The 23928-nt window shown below is 36.1% G+C and overlaps 1 protein-coding gene across 4 annotated transcripts in view; it reads right to left on the reverse strand.

Moving 5' to 3' along the window:
* WDR7 (WD repeat domain 7) overlaps positions 1-23928 on the reverse strand; it is a 376679-nt gene that overhangs the window by 195376 nt on the left and 157375 nt on the right. For all 4 annotated transcript variants that reach the window (XM_032152211.2, XM_032152210.2, XM_058438305.1 and 1 more), the window contains one exon: positions 16071-16184. In XM_032152211.2, the coding sequence (XP_032008102.1) occupies positions 16071-16184 (114 nt within the window). The remainder of the gene's footprint in view (positions 1-16070; positions 16185-23928) is intronic.

Genomic DNA, 23928 nt, shown 5'->3' on the forward strand with positions numbered 1-23928 from the left:
CAGTCTTTCTACAGTGGCTTTGTGGCGCTGCGGTGGGCTCCGCCTAGTCCAAGCTTCTGGTGGCTTTGTTTACACTGTGAGAGGAAAACCGCCTACTCAAGCCTCAGTGATGGCAGACACCCCTGCCCCCACCAAGCTCAAGCGTTCCAGGTCGACGTCAGACTGCTGTGCTGGCAGCGAGAATTTCAAGCCTGTGGATCTTAGCTTGCTGGGCTCTGTGGGGGTGGGAACTGCTGAGTAAGATCACTCGGCTCCCTGGCTTCAGCCCTCTTTCCAGGGGAGTGAACAGTTCTGATCTGCTGATGTTCCAGGTGCCACTGGGGTATGAAAAAAAAGACTCCTGCAGCTAGCTTGGTGTCTGCCCAAACAGCCACCCAGTTTTGTGCTTGAAAGCCAGGGCCCTGGTGGTGTAGGCACACGAGGGAATCTCCTGATCTGCAGGTTGTGAAGACCATGAGAAAAGCATAGCATCTGGGTTGGACAGCACTGTCCCTCATGGCACAGTCCCTCAGGGCTTCCTTTGGCTAGGGGAGGGAGTTCCCCAACCCTTGTGCTTCCTGGGTGAGACGGCGCCTCACCCAGCTTCTGCTCACCCTCCATGGGCTGCACCCACTGTCCTAACCAGTCTCAGTGAGATGAACCAGGTACCTCAGTTGGAAATGCAGAAATCACCCACCTTCTGGGTTGGTCTCGCTGGGAGCTGCAGATAGGAGCTGTTCCTATTTGGCCATCTTCAGAATGTTTTAAATAAATACAAACAAATGCCATTTCAAGCACTTGTGCTACCTTCGTTCGGGCCCCTGCCAGCTGGAACCTAGACCACTGCTTACCCCCACTTGCCCCAGCATCATTCCCCAGTATTTTCAGCATCTATTGTCAGAGTGGTCTAGACTCTTTATTGATTCCAGGTAGTCCCCTGAATATGAGTAAAGCAGCTCAGCCGACAAACAGAGCCTTTCATCATCTGGCCTGCCTTTAGCATCCCCTCTTGTTAGTCCTGACCCTGTTTCCACTCTATACACATTCACAGGGAACCACTTACTCTTCCTCCCAAATGGCTGTACCACCTCTTGCTCTCTTCTCCCTCCCAGGATTTGACTCTTTTTGGAAACTCTTTCACTCTCCCCTTTTTCCTAGCTAATTCCTTGAAGTTCAAAGATGCTCAGCCAGTGTATCATGAACTCCTACAGGGACTCTCCCAGGCTGGGTTGATGTACAAAGTTTAGTCTGGCTACACTGAAGATCATGCTTCTACAGTGGCAGTCATCTGTCAGATATCCCACTAAGCTGCACAGAGTGAATACCCCATTCTGCATATCAGTAAAAAGTATGCTAGAGGAGGTCAGGAGTTCAAGACCAGCCTGACCAACATGGTGAAACCCCGTCTCTACTAAAAATATAAAAATTAGCTGCGCATGGTGGCACAGTGCTTGTAACCCCAGCTACTCAGGAGGCTGAGGCAGGAGAATTGCTTGAACCCGGGAGACAGAGGTTGCAGTGAGCCGAGATTGTGCCACTGCACTCCAGCCTGGGTGACAGAGCGAGACTCAATCTCAAAAAAAAGTGTGCTGGGACAGCAAGCCAGACCCTCTGAAAGATCGCTTGTTTAAGGGAATCTGCCAAAACTTCCACACAAATATATCTGAGTGAGTCAGACACCCTTAGTATCACAAGTATCGAAGACGTATAGTACAGCGCCCAGAGGTGATCTAGAGGTAGCACCATGATGGTGATTATTACTAGTGACATGCTGAACTGGGCTGTATGGCTGGAATTTTCTTAACAGACCTTTTCCTATTTTTTAGAAGTCCTCTTCCCTAATTCCTAAGTCAATTGATAAATTCATCATGAGAAAATAATAAGGATGGCATTAGCAATGATGCTTGAGCAAGTTTGACAGTAGTGAGTAATGCCAAACCAAATTTAAAAAAAATTCATCATGAAGAATAGCTTTCCAGGAACAGAAGAATGACCCCTTCTATTGTGTGCCGCATGTAGTGAAAACCCATAAGCGTATAAATGTCATTTTATGATGAATCGTATACATTTTACACCAAAACATCAAAATTATTTTAGACGATGAAGGGCAACAAAATCAACGCAACTGAAACACTGTGATAAAATTCTAGAGTGTGGTAAGCTCAGGGCACCTGTACTGCTTCTCACTTTTTCTTCTAAGTGCTCCCAAATCATATTTAACAATTCGCTGCAGACTTCTGGTATATGTGGACAGTACACTAACCAATTTAGAGCTGCTTGGATCCAATTTTCCCCATTTTTTAAAAACCAAAGACTTGTTGGACATTTGACTTCTTTAGAAAACTCTGTTATTTTCTAACTTTTCAATTTTAGACTTATCTATCTTTAAACTTATGATCCTCCACTATGATCAATAAAAACTGGGTTCTCCTTTACATAAACACAACTTGCATACATCACATACACACGCCACATTCACACATTCACATCACATACACACACCACATTCACATGCTTTCTCCTGCCTTCTTCCTCCTATGCCTCCCAATTTATGTCATAGTTCTTAATAAAATTACATCATAATTAAGGTTGATAGTTTCACAATCTGTGCATGTTATTCACAACTCAATCATGTGTTTTTTGATAACTTTATCAGCACTGCTTTTTTTCCCTCCTTGCAGTCAATAACTGTCTTTTGTTATTTACTTGGTTCTCTTTATATTTCAATAATTTATCCCCAAATTCTCACCCAGAATTGTAAATCTGTTATACAAGGGAGTAGATTCGGGAGCAGAAATCAAGCCTACCCTGGAAAATGGAACAGTTAGAACTTGCCAAATATCCGGAACATAAGGAAACTTATTAAATCAATACAGTCACTGAGACTTTCCACATGGGGAGGGGGTGCTGGACTTTGCAGCCTAAATGCTTCTCTCTCAGATTTCCCTTTTCCAAGCAACCCTCAGGGCAGCTAGGTTTCTGAGGATTACAGTCCTGTTTTATTTTGTGTGTGTGTGTGGTGGGGGGAGGTTGGGGTTTGTTTATTATTATTATTTTTTTTTACAGAAGGCCTCCCTCTGTCGCCCAGGCTGGAGTGCAGTGGTGCAATCATAGTGATCATTTTGTCTCAGCCTCCCAAGTAGCTGGGACTGCAGGTGCATACCACCACACTCAGTTAATTTTTTTTTTTTTTTTTGGAGAGATGAAGTTTCACTATGTTGCCGCGGGCTAATCTTGAACCCCTAGTCTGAAGCTATCCTCCTATGTGAGCCACTGTGCTCAGCCCTGAGCAGCACGTTCCTAAGAGATGTTGCCTAAAACAATGAGATGGGGGTCAAAGGGCAAGACAGGTTTTACAAGGGTTATATAAAGGGTTATATAAAGATTATCTGGATCACTAGATCCTCAGCTTCCTCTTTCTTGGTTTACTTTCTCAATTTTGGAGGCACACATCCTCCACCAGTTCTTAAGACATAGGAGGCATATTTTTTGATAACCTGCATTTCTAAACCTGTCTATATTCTACTCTCACATTTAGTTGATATTTTGGTGTGGTACACCTTGCTCTGTTTTTGAACACACCCTCTTAAAAACTGAGCTGATGAGAAACCATCCTTTGCAAGTATGAGAGTTATATTAAATGTTTCCCTTTTTTCTTTCTCGGCAAGACTATTTAATGATAGTATGGTGAAGATCCTCTTTTAACCTTCAGGTTTTAAAAAATATTTTAATTAATATTTAATATTTTAAGTTATCTTTCTCCATGGACCATATCCATCTTGCCTATTATTTTTCAAACATGTTTTCTAAAGTCTAGTAATGACTGTCAACTAAATGGCCACATCAGAACATTCGGAAAGCTTGTCTCCATTATCTCCTTTTTACCCCTCACTTCACCACTAGCTGAACTCAGCTATGCATATGCAAATTAACTCTTCCTCAGCTACTTTTTCTACTTTTTCTTTTAAAGCTGCAGTTATGTCTGTTTCGTCAAATAATTCACCTTTATGGTCAAATTCAACTCAGACAATAAATGTGATAAAAGAAATCAATATAAAAGTGTTTAAGAAAATATAATTTATCAATATTTCAGGAGCCAATTTTTATAAATTTGTGAAAATTTGAAGTGGTAGTTTGGATATGGCTTATTTCTTGATCTGTAAAGTATAAATGTTTCTAGCAAGTTTATATCCTTGTGAAGGATAGTCAAACTACCTAGAATAAACACCACTAAGTCACTCAAAACTGATTTATAAATGATATTAGTTATCAACCATTTACGTTATTAAAGCAAATCACTTAAGGATGATGGTGGTAATGAGAATGGAAGCGAGGCAAGAAGCCTATCATATTTATTGAGCACTTACTATGCTCCAGTTCTTCTGCTAAAAACATTCCATGCATCATCTCATTTAATCCTCAAGACAATCTTTTTTTTTTTGTTTTTTGCTTTTTTTAAAAAAATTTTTCATTTTTGTGGGTATATAGTAGGCGCATATATTTATGGGGTACATGAGATATTCCGATACAGGCATACAATGTGTAATAATCACATCATGGGAAATGGGATATCCATCTTCTCAAGCATTTATCCTCCATGTTATAAACAATCCAATTACACTTTTAGTTATCTTTAAATGTACAACTAAATTATTTTGACTATAGTCACCCTGTTGTTCTATCAAATAATAGGTCTTATTCATTCTGTCTAACTATTTTTGTACCCATTAACCACCCCTCCCCCAACCCCCACTACCCTTCCCAGCCTCTGGTAGGCTCTCTACCCTCCTTCTACTCTCTATGTCCATGAGTTCAATTGCTTTGATTTTTAGATCCCATAAATGAGAACAGGCAATGTTTGTCTTTCTGTGCCTGCCTTATTTCACTTAACAGAATGATCTCCAGTTCCACCTAGGTTGTTGTAAATGACTGGTCTCATTCTTTTTTATGGCTGAATAGTACTCCATTGCTCCATTGTGATTATGTCCCACATTTTCTGTAGCCATTCATCTGTCTCATAATAACCTTATTAGCCTCATATTTCAGGTGAGAAAATAGAGGCTTAGCATAGTCAAGTAACTCAAATAAGGGCATACAATGAACAAGTAAGGAAGCTGTCCTTATAGTCTGTCCACTCCGGGCAAGGCCATTCTTCTTCTCACTCCCTCCACAGCTAATTATTTCTAAGTCTGTAAACTAACAGCTTGAGCTCAGAAGCTTTTCCCATGTCTCTCCACCTCTGCAATAAGCACAGGCTTACCTCTTACATAACTCCTACCCTTAACTAAGCCCAGTACTCTGAATTCTCCCAGCTACAGAGAATATGCACATATATGTCATCTGTGCACTTGCATGCAGACATATCTAAAATTTGATCATCACCTTCTCATCTAGAGGCTTGCTTTATTAAATTCTCCATAGAATGTGCTGATAGAAGACATAAGGCACTTATTCATGTTTTATTGAATAAAATTGAATATGCCTTATACTCCTTTTCAGTAGTACTAACCACACTGAAAAAATACATTTACAGAAACGGTAAACAAAGAAAGAGTAGCTGGTTCCGATTCCCTGAATCCTTTCACACTGGATTTAATTCATCCATCTTTATTTAGGATAAATAGTTATAACAAAAAAGATGAGAAAATACTCTCAGTATTTATCCTACCTATGAGTGAGGACTCCTCTTTCTGGTATGTTACATGAGGAGAAAATACATTCAGGTTTATGGCTATCTTCACTTCAAATATTAAATATTACCTTTCATTTGTAATTTAAAACTTCAAATTAAGAGCAAAAGCTTTTACATTTGCAAGTGACTTTAAACCAAGAAATCACGGGGAAACTCACAGATGTTAGTAAATTTAATTATCTTTTTGTGTATTAAAAATGACTATGAAGTATCAGGAAGAAGGAGTCTTCAGAACCTCACATCCATTTTAAAACCTGTTTTTCCCCTTTAACATGGTTTGCACAGTAAAAGCAATCATTCACAGGTATGACATAGAGTCTGTGAATTATGAGACATTGTTGTCATTACTTTTGTGAATTACAACTTTTGGTCATATGGGTTTGATATCAATTATAAGGGCAATTCATGTAATATACAGATATATAATAGTGTGCCACAATATAATGCAATTCATTCTTATCCATGTGGTATTATTACACAGCTCACAAAAGGCTAAACTTTAAGTTCATCCTGAAGGTTATTCACTCACAGGGATGGCTTCCCTCTGCCACCCACCTGCCCTCCCCCAACCCCGATGCAGCATCTACATTATTATCCAAGTAAGTATTTCTGCTTTTTTCCTGTTTGGTCTAAATTTAGCAAAAGAAATATATAATAGTTAATGCGAAACTCAAAACTTAAGGCTTTCTGATCTAATACTGTTTATGTGTTGGTGTATTTATGTGTGGTTTTATATGAACATGAAGTAGAAATTCTAGTTTATCTAGACAATACATAAAATTATCTTCATATGCTGAATTTCTATGTTTCTCTTTTAAGAAAGCAGGAAGTATTTTCTTCACATTTCAAACATTTCCTTGTACTACATAAAAAGTTAAGCTATATTAAAAATTAAAATAGAAATTTCTATATAACACAAAAAGAAAATGACAAGTCATAATACATGTGTTTCTTTTTTCTCTTGTAAGGTTTATAAATGACTTGATTTTTTAAAAATTACTTAAATTTAAAAGCACAAGATCTAGAAGCAATAGCCCAGCTTCAAATCCTGACTTTGTCATTTCCTATCTGTGGCTTTTATGTGGCAAGTAACTTTACCATTCTGTGCCTCATTTTCTTCTCCTGTAAAACGGAAGCGATGATGAAGGCATCACATGAACAGTGTGAGGATTTAAAAGAGCACAGAGCCACTCTGACACATATTAGGTACTCAATAAATGCTGCTAAGTCACTGAGATAGTTATTACTTTAAGGTCTTGATTTTGCAATGTGTTCTTTCACATAAGTTTGCGAAGATGGTGTTAATTACTATTTATTTGCCCAAACCCCTTGCAAAAATATTACATGCAAACAATCTTTACATGCACACACAAAAAATAAAAGTGCCCTTATTGGAAAATAGTATTACGAAAGATTTGGTGCCAAGGCAACAGTTGATTAAAGACTCTGGCTTTTGCTGACAGAATCCATCCTAGAAATGAGGAGGCACAGTTACCAGAGCAAGGAAGAAAAGGGTGACTGAAGAGGCAGCAACCAAATAGGGATTCCCAGACTTTGAAGAAACTGGAACCATCATCCACAAGTACATCTCCACTGTCTACCAAACCTGCAAAGGCCAAGGCAGACCACAGAAAGGGGATTTCCTGAGAATTCTATCAGGTCTAGTTCTCTGCTTGTGCAATTCCAATAGCACATCCCAACTTCCACCTGCTCATTAAGAGAAGTTACAAAGCACATTTGTTCCAGGTTTTTTTCTCCTATCTTTTCTTATTTAAATCTATGTATCACATCCTTCTCCCAACTTTGAACACATATTATTTTCCAAGAGAAAAAGATAAACTTTTAAACAGAAACAATAGTGACTAACTCGGTAGAGCTAATTATGTTCTTAGATGTGTTCCCAGTCTCATTTTCACAATATCAAGAGATAATTTATCTACAAATAAGCCTACATCACCTCACTAATGTGTTACCAAGATTTTTTGAGCTATTTAAATAGCCACTAAGAAGGTGGGCAGGGAGGTTAAGGAGATATAAACTATGTAAGCATAGGAAGGATATAGCAAATGTATTTAAATACACAGTGTATAAGGAGTACTGCTTGAAATATGAGTAACCTTATGGATTCATTAATTCAACCATTCATTCAATAAACATTTATTGAGAAGATGCTATGTACCAGCTGTTCTAGTGCTAGATATACAAGAAGGTAAAAGTCACATGCCCACATGACTCAGGAAGGGCAAGTGAAATGATCACTTAACAAAATTACAGATGTCATTATTGCTACATATTATTAAGCTGCAAGAGCAGAAGTGAGTACAATGAACAGGGAGATATTATATAAGAAAGGTCCAGATGGGATTCATGAAGATGATGACACTCAAGCTGAATTTGAGGGGAATTCTTGGAATTTCGTCCCATATGTGAGAGTTAAGAGCATGCCAGCCAGATGGAGGGGCACATGCAAAGTATGAATCACAAAATAGCAGGGTACTCTGGGGAACAAAGTTAAGTACCGCTTTAGCTGATGACATCAGAGATACAAGTCAGCCCTTGAAGAACCCTAGATAGCTTGCGAAGGTATTTAGATTTGGAGCTATATTCAATGGGAAGTCATTAAGTAGCTGTTAATGAGGGTGAAGGATGATGAACTGGCTTCTTAAACTCTCAGAGTCATGGAAGACATGATCTGGATGAGAACAAGAGAATGAAGACAGGGAGATGGTTGCAGGAAAATGCAACGATAATCTGAAGAAGAAAAAATGCAAGGCTGGATCTAGGTATTCTCTGTGGAAACAGAGAAGACAAAAACCACTGAGAGATATTTAAGAGGCACATTTTACAAGAACTTACACCAACTATATGTGGACATTGTTAAAAAGTGAGAAAGCCAGGATTATCCTTGGGCTTCAAGTTTGAGATATCAGGTAATTAACGGTACCATTAGTGATGTGCCTTTAACTGAGGTAAACATATGAAATAAGATGAGGTTTAGGAAGAAATATAGCTCCTTTTTCATTTTTTGTTTGTTTGTTTGAGAGACGGAGTCTTGCTCTGTCGCCCAGTCTGGAGCGCAGTGACACGATCTCAGCTCACTGCAACCTCCGCCTCCTGGGTTCAAGCGATTCTCCTGCCTCATCTTCCTAAGTAGCTGGGATTAAAGGCACCTGCCACCACTACGAACACAAGTAATTTTTGTATTTTTTAGTAGAGATGGGTTTATACTATATGTTGGCCAGGCTGGTCTCGAACTCCTGACCTCCGGTGATCCGCTGGCCTCGGCCTCCCAAAGTGCTGGGATTACAGGCACGAGCCACCGAACTGGCCTATAGCTCCTTTTGCACTTGGTATTTAGGTATCTACAGGACATTCAGGCAGGAGGACATATGAATCTGATATTGAAAAGAGAAGGCTAGGTTGGAGATACAGATTTGATTGACAGTCATTAACATACAAGTGGTAGTTACCAAAGAACGGAAAAAGCAAATCACCCAGAGAGAAAATATGAGAAAAGAAAGTGTATCTCAGTTTTATACAGCATCATTTTTTTCTGTATTTTAATATTCATGTCAAAAACTTTCTCAAATACTGTATTTAGAAACATTATACTTGTCCTTCAACACAAACTAAAGCTGAGCATTAAACACTAAACAAGAAAGAAATATTTTCATATATGTTTTCTTCTCCTAGATTTTTTTTAAAAAAGGACAAAAAGGTAAATTATTTGAAATGACATAGTTCACTCAGAAAACTATGAAATTTACACTTTTATTTTTCTTAATATCTGTTTTCATGAAAACTGCAGAGTAAAAACAACCATAGCTTTAGTAATTTATAATTACTAAGAGCCTTAATATAGTAAACTCATATATTTTGTAGTAGCTAACATTCTGAAGTCAAAAGCAAGGGTAGCGATAATTTAGAAGAAGTGACTTAAAATTCACCTACATCTAAACTACTTTTTAGGCTGTTAAATATAAGTTAAAGAATGAGAAAGGCAGAGGGTGCAGGTGGAAGTCTCTTATTCTAGTTTACAAATTATACAGCCTCTGACTCCTGGCTAGGAAAGAACGTCTGGTTTCTGAATACATAATATGCCGTATTTTGTTCTTTGGAGCTTATCTGTACTTTAACAGGGTAAATTTCCTATCTTTCATTCAGAACAAATGTAAAAACATCTTATGAATAGGACCTTTAGTAAGTAAATGCACAAATCAATATTTAGTCTCAGACTAGACGTCTTTTTCAGCTCTATTTTAAAATAGTAGAGATGTTGACTTTAGTGTATAAACATATATTAATGTATTAGTTTTATACTGATGACTTCAAAAAGCTGGACACAACAATGAACATTTACATGTATGCAATAAACTGACCATTTAGTAATGAAAATACTTCTATTTATATTCTTATGTTACAACAGTCCTAAATAATGTTTGAAAATTTAAAGAATGAATATGTGGTGATTTTTTTTCCTAAAAGAGATAATCTCTTGGTCTAAATTTAGAATAACAAATTTGCATTTTAAATAATGAGACTAGATGGACACAGTAGCACACCTGTAGTACCAGCTACTCAGGAGTTTGAGGAGAGAGGATAGTGTGAGCCCAGTTTTTCCTTTGTTTTTATTAGACAGAGTCTTGCTCTGTCACCCAGTCGGGAGTGCAGTGGTCGAACATGGTTCACTGCAGCCTTGACCTCCTGAGCTCAAGTGATCCTCCCAGCTCAGCCTCCCACGTAGCTGGGACCACAGGTGCGCACCACCACACCTAGCTAACTTTTAATTTTTTTTTTGTAGAGATAGGGTGTCTCCCTATTGTGTAGGATGGTCTCAAATGCCTGGCCTCAAGCAATCCTCCTGCCTTAGCTCTCCAAAGTGCTGGGATTATGGGTGTGAGCTACTATTCATGCCCAGGCAAACCCAAGAGTTTGAGACCAGCCTAGGCAAGAGACCACATGTCAAAAAAAAAAAAAGGAGGGGTATGCAGGGGGAATAATGATGAGGTTAGATATCCAGCAAAGTAACTACCTCTTATCATAAACAATCAAGGTAAACTGTGACATTATCTCATATTTCAAAAGAAAATGAAAATCTTCCAAAGTTTAATGAGTTACTTTGAGAATGTGAGGCAGTGCAGAGTAGGGCTTAAGACCACACATCAGCTTTGGAATCAGGTAGGACTCATTTTAATCCCAGATCTATTACTTGGTACATATGTGACCCTGTAAAAGTTCTCTCTCTAAGCTTGTTTCCTCAACTACATATCTGGAAATATATTAGTATCTACTTCAAAGTAATTTCATAAGGTTCATGTGTAATGTGCTTGATAAAAGAAAGTTGTCAAGTGATATAACTTTTAACTTCTCTTACCCTTCTCTATTTTTTCTTCTTTCCATGGCAGCTCTCATCTTCTAAAACACTGTATATTTACTTATTATTATTATTGTCTGCCTCCCTCCATGAAAATGTAAGCTCCACAAGGACAAGTGTGATTGCCTATTTTATTCAATGGCATATCCTAAACAGTGTCTGGCACTAAAGTGCTCAAAAATATTTACTGATTGAATGAGTAGATGACTACTGAGAGGATTACTACATATTATTAATGATACTATATAACATTACTTTTCATCATTACTAGATCTTTTCATTTTCATTCATGTTATATAGACTTTTCTGAATGAAAGGTCAAATAACATGTTTTGGGACACTGGGTATCAATCATGTAAGTTTTTAAAGAAAGAATGATATTAATTTATTTGATTGTAAAAGGAGAACATAAGCTAGTCTCTAAGATTATACCTACAAAAAAAATTTGATTCTACAATCCAAGAAAAACAAAAACACATTTATAGAAAACTTACATCAATTTACCATAAGACAGGACATCTTCTCAGAAACTTAAAACTTTAAATCAGTAAAATACAGAGCTGTAAAGAATTAGATTTAAAATATATGCCTGTAGAACGTAACTGAGGGCAGGGGGAGGAGGGATACAGACACACGTAGGTTCTGTCAGCACTAAATACACAGGAATAGCAAAATACATTATTCTCTGCATCTACTAATGAGTAATGGGAAGATATATATTTGCCCCTGAATGAGTAATCAAAATGTAGCTAATTATAATTTAACAAAAAATGCATCAAAAACTAAAATAAGTACTGTCGATCCACCCATTGGGATCCATATATCATTGTTGCTTTTGTAGTTGAATCTGTCAACAGTGCTGCTGATCTAGTATCAAGGTGGTTTTTTTTTTTTTTTTTTTTTGACAATGTCAGTGACTCTTGACCCTTTATCATTGTTTTTGGTCAGTTTGTGTCCTTGCTGTATTGAACAAGAGGTAAGACACCAAACTATGACCCTCAGAAGAATATAGGGACTTTCTTAAAGGCATACATGCAGGTTTGTGAATGAAACCCTTCCAAAATTCTGTTAAGCCTGCAATTAAGGTGAGGTTGTTTTTAGATGCAGTATTTAGAGGGTGTATCACTTCACCCTCAATCAGAATGCTATACTGTACCACAATAAAAGACACATACAATTAACTAAGTCACAGGAAGGTCTCACTTAAGAAAAGCAGATTATGATCAATCCAAAATTTCTTCTACGTATGTCAGCTTTAGTGAGATTTACTCCATTAGTATAATTATGACCTATTAATAACATAGTATAAATAGGAAAGTGTTATTTATAAACGTCAGTTACATATCTACATAGCAATTAAGTGATAATACTGGAAATAAAAGTATACATATAAAAGCAAACACACAGGTATACAGTACTATTCTTGTGCCTCAAATTATAATCTAGAATCAACACTATTTTTTTTTAAATTCTATTAAGCAGTTAAAACAGATTCTAAATATACAGAGTATTATAAATCCTAAAGCAACGTCGTTGAAAAGTACATTTCCCATGCATATTGTACAATATGAAAATGTGAAATAAGTTTTAATATTTTTCTACATAAAACAACATTAATCCACCAAGATGGCTAATATGTCTATGATATATAATTTAAAACATATGGTTAAAGGAAAGAAATTGATAAACCTCAAGACAGACTGCTAAGTAAAACTGAGTATGTGTGTTGACCAAGGCACACTGGCATTACTCTGTAGAGCCAATCAATAGATATCAGCTTTAAAAAGAGAGATAGAGAAAGAAGCTGCAACATATTTTTTAAATGACAGAGTGAAGATTTAAATTGTATCAATCAAGACCCAATTTTTTTCCTCCTAGTCTTTCCAGCTGTTCTCTTCCAGTTAAGATTCGTCATTTCAAATAAATTTAATTAGTTCCAATTGATCATAGCCAACACTTGTACAGCTTAATCCATGTTTCTTTACTTTGATAAGGCAAATGCTAACAAAGGCTACTAGGCTCAGATTCAACTGTCATAAGACAGCATTCATACCTAACCCATTTGTACCCAAAAGAAAAATTTCAAAAAGTATTCTGCCTTTAGTGAAAGCATTATATTATACCTCATATTTTAATTGTTATCTTGCTCAGACTGTTTCTAGAAATTAAGATCCGGATTACTACAATAATAAAAGTAATACAACTATACACGTTAGCCTAACTATAGCTTTCAAATAAGAATTCCCTGAAAGTGCAAGCAAATACCTGTCATGATATAATTACTACTTATTTTATGAAGAAATATTAGAACAATACCTCTAAAATAACTGGGAAAATCATCTGAATGGCTGCACTGGCCAGCTTTCCCTTTTGTAGTACTGGCTCTCTACAACACTAGTTACCCCAAAACAAGATTATTGTGCTTGAATCAGATTTCTCTCAATGCATCTACCATATTTTTCATAATGCAATTTATATAGGATTCTAGTCAATGAAAAGAAATATGGTTTTCTTCTAAACCCTCACAAAAATCTATACCACAGCTTAATCAAGTCACACAACTTAAAGGTAACCCGAACGATCTACAGGCTGCAACATGCTAGTTGCTTTGACAACATGGTAAGGAAGCCATTTTTTAGTTATTTAAGTTCTTCAGATATTGAACATTCTTGCCTCTAGTACCCATGACAAGAAATGAATAAATCAACTGATAAAAGCCATTTGTCACATATATTTAACCAAACTTACAGATTAAAATATAGTGTATGTAGCATTAATAGACTCTTCAAATTAGATTTGCATTCTTAGTTTCTTGATTTTGCTAACAATAAAATTAAAAAATCATATACTATAATGCTATCTCATGACTTTGGTAGTGCATAATTCAAAATTTCAATGTACTGATTTAATAATGCTTACTTGACTGCTCAAAAATTCAGCTTTTATTCCAGAATGCAAATTGAGTTATTCTACTATTGCAAAGGCAAATTTATTTTTGCTGTGACTTAAACAACTACTTTTTATAGATTAGAAGGTCTTTAAACTTTACAGGGAATTAAAATCTAACAAAAAACATACATATAACAGTATGAAAAGCAGTGAAAACTGAACAAACACGGACTGGCTTAAAAATCTGCAAATAGGCCAGGTGCAGTGGCTCATGCCTGTAATCCCAGCACTTTGGGAGACCAAGGCAGGTGGATCACAAGGTCAGGAATTTGAGACCAGCCTGGCCAATATGATGAAACTCTGTTTCTACTAAAAATACAAAAATTAGCTGGGCATGGTGGTGTGCGTCTGTAGTTACAGCTGCTTGAGAGACTGAGGCAGGAGAATTGCTTGAACCTGGGAGTGGAGGTTGCAGTGAGCCGAGATCGCGCCACTGCACCTCAACCTGGGTGACAAAGCAAGACTGTCTCAAAAAAAAAAAAAAAATCTGCAAATAAAATAGATTTTCTTTAGCAGCTACTGAAACAAATTCTATAATTGTAAAGTGCTAAATGACTATCAGAAAAATTAGAAGTTCCTGAAATCGTTCATATTTAGGTTGGATAATATTTTTCATCAATGAACTTACACATTAAAAAGAATTTAAAAGTAATAGCCACCATCATCATCTCATTTTTATTGAAAATCAGACGTTCCCCAACTTTGGCAACATTAGGCAGCAGTGGCACAAAGCTATAGGTATTTAAATATACACTTTGTAAATTTTCAAGGGAGATCTTAGACTTTCTTCTTCCCATGTAACAGTAACCTACCTATCACGGAGGGTGGGAGGGAAGCAGGAAACCTCCCCTTTCTTTTCTCCTTTTAATGTTTGGGTTTTTTTTTTTTTTTTTTTGAGACAGAGTCTCACTCTGTTGCCTAGGCTGGAGTGCAGTGGTGCAATCTCGGCTCACTGCAACCTCCGCCTCCAGGGTCAAGTGATTCTCCTGCCTCAGCCTCCCGAGTAGCTGGAATTACAGGCGCCCACCACCACACCTGGCTAATTTTTCTATTTTTAGTAGAGACGGGATTTTGCCATGTTGGCCAGGCTGGTCTCAAACTCCTGACCTCAGGTGAGCTGCCCACCTCGGCCCCCCAAAGTGCTGGGATTACAGGTGTGAGCCACCGTGTCTGGCCCTCCCTTTAATATTTGTTAAAAATTTTCTGTTATTTTCTGGGCATGCTTCTTTCTAAATTATTACCATTAAATTAATATTTTCTGGGCATACTTCTAAAATATTACTAGTAAATTAATTTTTTTACTATTAAATTAATATTTGTTGCTTCACAATTATACATTTTATGATCAAATTTTAAATTTTAACCATCCACACCCAAAACAAAAGCTTATTATTCTTAATACCAATGTAAGTATTTATACTAGGTTATTTTTATCCTCTGTGCAGTCAAAGAAATTGAGCTGAATGTATTTGGAGATCCAGTAATTGAAACTGGCTTAAGAGTATAAAAAGATAGGCTAAACATTTATAGTGTGTGAGTTTCCTAAAATTTGCTTTATGTTTTTCACCTAAATTTCACTTTATGTGAAAGGTAATACAGATAAGAATGTTCAGTGGCCCAACAATTAAAAAGCAGCACTCACTTCTACAGTATGGGTATAAAGAGTAAGTCTTCCTATACAGCTTATATTGTATATATTGTGATTAAATTTTAGCATTCTTTAGTTTACCTGAAAGTTGCAAAATCTTTCAAAACTTAATGAGTATATTCCTCTATACATTCCAAGGCTTTAGCAGTGGTCGCAGACTCTGAATTAAAAGGTCTCCAGAAAAGGTGCACAGCTAGCAGGTTTATTGTTAGAGCTACAATGAGCAAACCTGGGCCAAGGAAACAGTTCCACTTCTTTTCACCTCAAGATCAAAGAGGACACTAAACAGTTTCATAAAACTAAACACACCATCAGTACAAGTTTCCATCCTTTCCATCGAAATACTTAATCCCACCACAAATAACCTAGAAAACATTTTGCAATATCAAACAAAGCTCCAATCAGATGTTAAAGATGTCTGTGCTTACCAGTGGTGATGTCATCATCAACAAGGTCATGCTCTTCCTCCTGGACTTTTGCTTCAGGCCCTGAGGCATCAGGAGCCGTGGTGATAGTCTGCATGGCTTCTGATGTGACTCCAGCTAAAACAAATACAAGGCTTCATTTTAAAAAATGAAAAGTAAGGCAAACAGAAATTTTGAAGATTTTTAATTTACTTAATGGACAAATGCAATACATTAAAAAATATATATGTTCACCAAAATTAGAGATACAAATCAATGAATAAAACATTCACGTGTGCTCTATTTATTTGTATGTATATATGTACATGGGTATGTACTATATTTACTTTTAACCAAGATCTGGGAAAAACAGAAACAGGATACTGAAGTATTACATTTTTTACTTGATTCCTTTCAACGTTTTTGCTACAGTTACTTTGGCTGATTTTGACAATTATTCAACAAAGAGGAAAGTGGATTGTTTTAAAAGTTTACTTCCTTTTAATGTTAGTTTGTTTATAACTTGGGAGTTGGGAGGAAAGATGAAGACAGAAGAAGAATTTGTGCCCTGGGGCTAAGTAACGGACCTGAAACACACTACCCAAAAAAAGTATAACATCTCCCTCTATGAAGGAATTCGATATAAGGTCACATAATTACCACAATGAAAGAACCTAACTGAAAGCAGACAGGAAAAGAAGTTCAGAAGCCAACAGGTTCCATTCTGTAAATCGCCTGAGAATTTGCCAGCTCACACAAATGTCTTTTCCTTACATACCTATCATTTCATCTTTGATGATACATATTTGTTGTCATCTTGCATCTGTCACATTATTTCTCAATTTCGCAACAGATACTAGGGTGCATCGATATTTTTCACATGGTTATCAAAAGGTATTTCTCAATCATGATAATATACAAATCTCCCCATTAGAAGCTACTCCAGGAGTTAAACTTTCTAACCAAATCATCTTAAAAGGATATCAATAAATGCCTACATAGAACCTACTTAAATATTTTAAAGACCAAACACTTCTTTAGTTCAAGGACTTCTTTTCTTCCAAGTGGTATTAACTTAAACGTTTATGTGAAATTCAGCCTTGCTACCTCCGGTTAACCAAAGGCATCAAAAGAGGAAGAACCTTAGTCACAAACCACCGTAACACATCCAGAAATGGACCTACCAGTAGGCAGTTCCAAGCTCTAAGGATTTAAACTTGCGGACTAAAACACACCATTTTGGTACCACTACTTATTCAGAGTTGCTTCAAATAATAATAATCATGCTAAAGAATGATCCCTGATGAATAAAAAATGACAAAGCCACCACTTTGCAGAAGCATTTTTTTTTAATTTTTAACTTTTATTTTAGGTTCAGGGGTACATGTGCAGGTTTGCTATATAGGTAAATTGCATGTCATGGGGGTTTACTGTACAAATTATTTCATTATCCAGGTAATAAGCATAGTACCCAAGAGGTAGTTTTTTTTGTTTTGTTTTGTTTTTGAGACGGAGTCTCGCTCTGTCGCCCAGGCTGGATGCAGTGGCGCAATCTCGGCTCACTGCAAGCTCCGCCTCCTGGGTTCACACCATTCTCCTGCCTCAGCCTCTCCAAGTAGCTGGGACTACAGGCGCCCGCCACCACGCCCAGCTAATTTTTTTTGTATTTTTAGTAGAGACGGGGTTTCACCGTGGTCTTGATCTTCTGACCTCGTGATCCACCTGCCTTGGCCTCCCAAAGTGCTGGGATTACAAGCGTGAGCTACCCCGCCCGGCCCCAAGAGGTAGTTTTTCAATCCTTACCATCCTACCACTCTCCACCCTCAAGTACACCCCAGTGTCTGTTGTTCCCTTCTTTGTGTCCATATGTACTCAATGTTTAACTCACAGAAGCACTTTTATTGTTAGATTTATATGATCAATTTTAACATAAAGGAGGGGATGTACTAGAAAAATAATATTACTTTATTAAAGATAGCTATCAGTAAAATAATCACAAAGAGGAGATGAGAAGGTAAACATCACATTCCTAAATGGATATTGCTCAAATAAAAAATCAAAAATCATTATTTCATGTTAAATCAATATATAAATCTTTGAAATATCTGAGTCTCCTTTTCTTGCTTAGAACTTGATAATTTTTAAAATGATCAGAGAAACATTGAAAAAATATTAAGAAATAGTTTGGATAGTAACAATCAGCATTAGTATTTTCATTTCCTATAAAATTAAGGGATCAATGAAAATAAAGCTGGCATTTATGTAGTAACAAGTTTATGGATCCATTTACATTTAACTCATTTAATCAGAGAGGCTAAGTAATTGTTCAACATAATATGGCTACTAAATTCAGGAACCAGAATTGAGACATAGGTCTTTTGATTTCAAACTTCAATATCAATTTACCACCAAGTCTTTCCAGGTACTAAGCTCCTGGGGACAGGGTGGGAGGTGTCACAGAACATCACAGCATAACCTTGAGAAATCACAGAATCACACAATACTGATTATAAATACTACCAAACATTCCATAGAGTTCGTGTGCTGTGCCAGTTAACTATTCAACCAAGGGGATTCAGTATTTTGGAACAGAGCTTAAGGAACAAACATGTACATCTCAAAGTAACTGAGGCTGAAAGACCAGGGAGTTGTGCTAAAACTGGTTCTTTGATTGATGCTTTCCAAAACTTAGTAAGGGTTATAAAATCCTTGCCAGAAAAAAAAAAATACAAAGAAAAGAAAACTACAGACCAGTATCTCTCATAAAGATAGTCTCAAGAATTCATAACAAAAATAAAAGCAAATAGGATACAGCAACATATAAAAAGAATTATATACCATGACCAAGTAGGGTTTATTCCCAGCATGAAAGGGGTTCAACTGGCCAAAATGGATCAATAAGATCCAAAACATTAACAGGCTGAAGAGGAAGAAAAAAAAGAATTCCTGATCATATCAATCATTTGACAAAATTCAACATCCATTCATGATTTTTTAAAAAAAAAAATAAACCTCTAAGAAAATAAGAATACAGAGGAACTTGATAAAGAGCATCTACTAAAAGCCTACAACTAACATTACACTTAATGGTGAAAGTCTGAACGCTTTTGCCCTATGATCAGGAATATGGCAAAGATAGTCACACTCACCACTCTTACTTAACATATCATTGGAGGTTCTACCCAATGCCATAAAGCAAGAAAATACACACACATACGAACAGTTTAGAAAGAACGACGTAATTGCCCTATGTGATGGTTAATTTCAAATGTTGACTTGATTGGATTAAGGGATACCTAGAGAGCCGGTAAAGTATTACCTATGGGTATGTGTGTGACGGTGTTTCCTGAGCAGACTGGCGTGTGTCAGTGTACTGAGTGGGAAAAATCGGCACTCAATGTGGGCAGACACCATTCAATTATCTGGGGGCTCTGGTTGAACAAAAGAGCAGAGAAAAAGCAAATTCTCACTCCTGGAGCTAGGACATCCTTTTTCTTCTGCCCTTGGACATCAGAACTTCAGGTTCTCTAGCCTTTGGACTCCAGGACTTACACCCAGCAACCCTGTGGGTTCTCAGGGCTTTGGCCATGGACTGAGAATTACACCCTTGGCTTCCCTGATTCTGAGGATTTTAGACTTAAACTGAGCCCCACCAACAGCTTGGCTGGGTCTCCCACTTACAGATGGCCTATCCTGAGACATACCAGCCTTTGTAATTGCATGAGCCAATTCCCCTAGTAAGTCCCCTTTTCTCTCTCTCTCGCTCTCTTCTCTCTGTCTCTCCATCTATTCTTTTGGTTCTGTTTCTCTGGAGAACTCTGACTAATACACCCACTCAAAGATAAAATGATTGTCTACAGGGAAATACAGAGGAATTATCGAAACTAATAAGTAAAACATTACATGCCATATGATTCCATCTACACTAAATGTCTAGAAGAAGCAAATCTATGGAGACAGAAAGTAAATGTGTAGATTAGCCTAGGGCTGAGGTGGGTGGACAGAACATGGATTAATGCTAATGGGGCTGAGGTTTCACTTTGGGGTGTTTGAAACTGTCCTGAAGTTGATTGTGGAGATGCTTGTACAACTCTAAATCAGCTAAAAATCCACTGAATTGTACACTTTCAAGGTTGAATTTAATATTAAGTGCATTGTGTGTCAATAAAGCTGAATTTCTAAAAGTTTGGTTTTCTAACATTCCAGATCAACCAAGGTATCCATGCCACCTCAGTGTACTCTTTTGATACTTTTTTCTGCCATATAGCTGAAGAAAAAAGGGAGGAAAAGAGTCACATAGAACATTTATACAATAAGAAAGCAAAATTTGCCACAAATATTTTGTTTCAGAAAGGCATTATTTTCTACTTAAAATTTTTAAAAATTAAACTATATTCTTTATGTTGACCATATTTGTAACTATATTAATCCTCAGTCAAAATTTCTGTATTATTTTGCTCCCAATCAGTAAGAAGTGATTTACTTCAAAATTATATATATATTTCATTTTTTAAAGATCAGCAAAATATCCTTAACTCCCATAACACAGGGCACTGTGATAGCAACAGACTACTTACGATTTCTAACCTTTTTGGGAGGCAGTAAAGGGGTAGGAGAAACTGAGAATGGACAGCCCAAATTACCACACTCAACTCTCAAATCCAAATGGCAAAGCTCATTTAAAACTAATTTTAACCATTTGCTTTAAGGAAAATCTGATAAGTGCTTTTAACTTTTGAAGTTTTCAGCCATATAGTTATGGTAGATTATTAAAAACCATCATTTAATACTTCTAAGCAAGGTAGTCATTATCTGCAAAAGAAGGAATAATATTTTTAAAAATTCCCAGCCATAAACCTGGCTATTTCTACTTTCTACCTTATTTAGTTCTATCAGGACCTTATGTTAATGGATCGAGCTAGCAGTAGACTTTCTGTAAAAGGCAAACCAAAAATGAAATCAGTGGTTGCCAGGGGTTAGGAGTGTGACAAAAGGATTGACTATAAAGAGGTAAAGCAAAATTTTTAGAATAGTGAAAAGAATCTATACCAGGACTATTTACATGTGTTTAAAACTCATAGAACAATATGTTTAAAAGTGTGCATTTTACTATACATATATATATACTTCCAAAAACTTAGCTTGTTAAAAAAATGATACAATAGAAGGTACTACATCACTGTCACAAAAGAGAATTGAAGATTATGCCAGAATACAATGCTATTTTCAACAAAACACAGAGACTAGAAAAAATAGTTTTAGTTCTCCCTGCTACAAAAAGCTTAACCTTTGTGTACTATCCACTATCAAAGAAAGTGAAATATCCTTGCAAAAAGAATAAAAGTCCACTAGGAAAATATATTTATGGAAATTTCAGGGAATTTTGTATATCAAAGTTATAAATATTGTCAATTAATTATATGGTGATATTTTGGTATATTCTTTTGTACTTGACATAAGTGAGCTTATTTGTCAAATTACACCACACAAGCTAAGGTTTACTTACTTTCTGAGTATTTCCGAAATATTTGACAGTGATGAAAATCTCATAAAGGTTCAACAAATACAACTTGAACAGAATGGAATACTTTCTATCTCATGGCACAAATTGCGTTATTTAAATATACTAGAAAATAACAGTAAGGGTACTTTGGGGAAAGAGATATGATAAAAAGAATAATAAGGAAATAAGGAGAGTAAAGAGATATAATAAAAAAGAAATACAATTAACAGAAAGACATGAGGCAGGTAAAAAACCAGTGAGTCTCCAAATCCAGATTTCACAAAATAAAAAACCAATGTACATTATACCAAACAACAGTTCTCAATAAACAAGTTTTATACCATGAATCAGGAGGAAAATGGGGGCAGAGGGGGAATGGAGTGGGGCAGCAAGCCGGTATGAGTAAGTTTGGACACAACAGTAAAAGGGAGGTGGGAGGGTTGTAGCTAGTAGCAGAAGTGAGAATTAGAGGACAAGAAAGACTATGAGATCTTCATGCCATCTAGATTTCTAAACACTTAGCTAACTCTTCATTGTGAAAAATCTATATACATAAAACTTTCCAATTTTATGCAATATTTTTTAAGCCACTTTAGAAGTTTTTTAAAATGTAAATATGGATATGCGGTCTTCAAAATCAAAGGAATTAAACTACACTCAACTAGCCCCACCAGTAAAACTGGGTATAGTATTCTAAAAATTATCTTTCATAAGCTTGTAAATTACCTTTATGAATTTTTTTCCAACTGGCTAACAATATCTGAGTAATAATAAACAATATGAACTCACAAGACTACAGTGTCATGTGATTAACATGAAATATCAGAACAAAATACTAATTTTTAATATAGTAACATGGAAAAACCAGCACTTTTAACCAATATGGAAATATAAACCCACTTCAGTTCATTACAGTTTTATTTTTTTATTGAAGATTAGATGGTAGTGATAAACACTGCTAGGACTAAGAAGGGAGAAGGATATTTATAAATATTAACAAAAATTCTATTTCTCATTCTCAGTAATATAGATTTCCACTGAGATTGAAAAATAGATCCAAAAGAATAGCAGATATTTTTATTTCATCAGTTCCTCACAACTGTGGTTTTCCAGTGGTCCAATTAAAGTACACTGGAGGCAATAATTTGATATGAACATTTACTGTGAATGAAGTAAAATTTAACAATAAGGGAGTATGTGAGTATCTACAGTTTCTTTTCAGGCAGAAGGCTTGAATTTATTGGAAGCAGATCTCTGCAGTGACTGACCAACACTGCCCCACATTCCCCACAATCCTTATGACAGACAGACAGCCTGCCTCACATTAATTCACTTCACACCACTTCTATCGATCCACAGTCGGTTCCCTAGTCTCTCTGCACACATTGCCTGTCTGGCTGCCTACATCCACATCAGCACATACACACAAAGGCCACAGAAAGATAACCTTTTGCTTTCCATTAAAGACACAGTATCCACTTTTCCTTCTGCAATAACATCAAAAATATGAAATTAACAGTATAGATGTCTTGCAGAAAAGCCTTTCTGTAAGGAATAGTGAGGGTATTTATCCCTTATTCTGAATAAAGACCACTTCAATTTATCAAAAACAATAAAGTTAGTTTATTAAAGGCTACAAAGTAGAGAAATAAAAATATAACTTAAAATAAGCAGAATGTCTTCAAGCTCAAGTAACAATATAAGAATTATTTGGTAACATGAGTTTTAATCTTTGTTTCTGAAGAAATGAAATATATTTTTTCCTAACCAGTGCTTTTTTTTAGAAAACTGCTCTCATATAAAATGTAATTATTAGCAATTCTGAAAGCAACAAAAGGGAAACATTTACTGAAAAATATGTAAGTAAAATAGAAAACAGGAAGTGTACTATATCAATGGAATATTAATATGACAGCATAAAGCTTTATTATTTCTCTTTTCCAAAAAGAACTAAAAATTGATCCATCATTTAAAAAATCAAGCCTGATGCTTCTAATTATTGCATGTATTTCTTCAAAACTTTCTGTGAGATTTGCAGGATATGAGCTGACAACACCAATTTTGGTTTCAAAAGACACAAACCAAAGATTATGCTGTTCAACCTATAAACTGTTATGAAACAAAGAAAAAACTGTTTTGATACACAACTGTACTAAAGCATAAGCTTAACATTATAACCTTTGGCTGATTTACAAACTCAAACTATAAGCAGAATTACATATCTCAGAACTGTGCTAAAGTATGTTCTTTTAGATAAGAAGGTACCTTTAAAATCCTTCATGAATTTTTTTTTTTTTTTTTTTTTTTGGCTAACATCACCTAGGCAGAGGTTACATCATCAAGTGGTGACAAAAACAGTGCACTCACTACATACAGTAC

Source organism: Hylobates moloch, unplaced genomic scaffold (genome assembly GCF_009828535.3).
Source record: "Hylobates moloch isolate HMO894 unplaced genomic scaffold, HMol_V3 SCAFFOLD_5, whole genome shotgun sequence".
Taxonomy (NCBI): Eukaryota; Metazoa; Chordata; class Mammalia; order Primates; family Hylobatidae; genus Hylobates; species Hylobates moloch.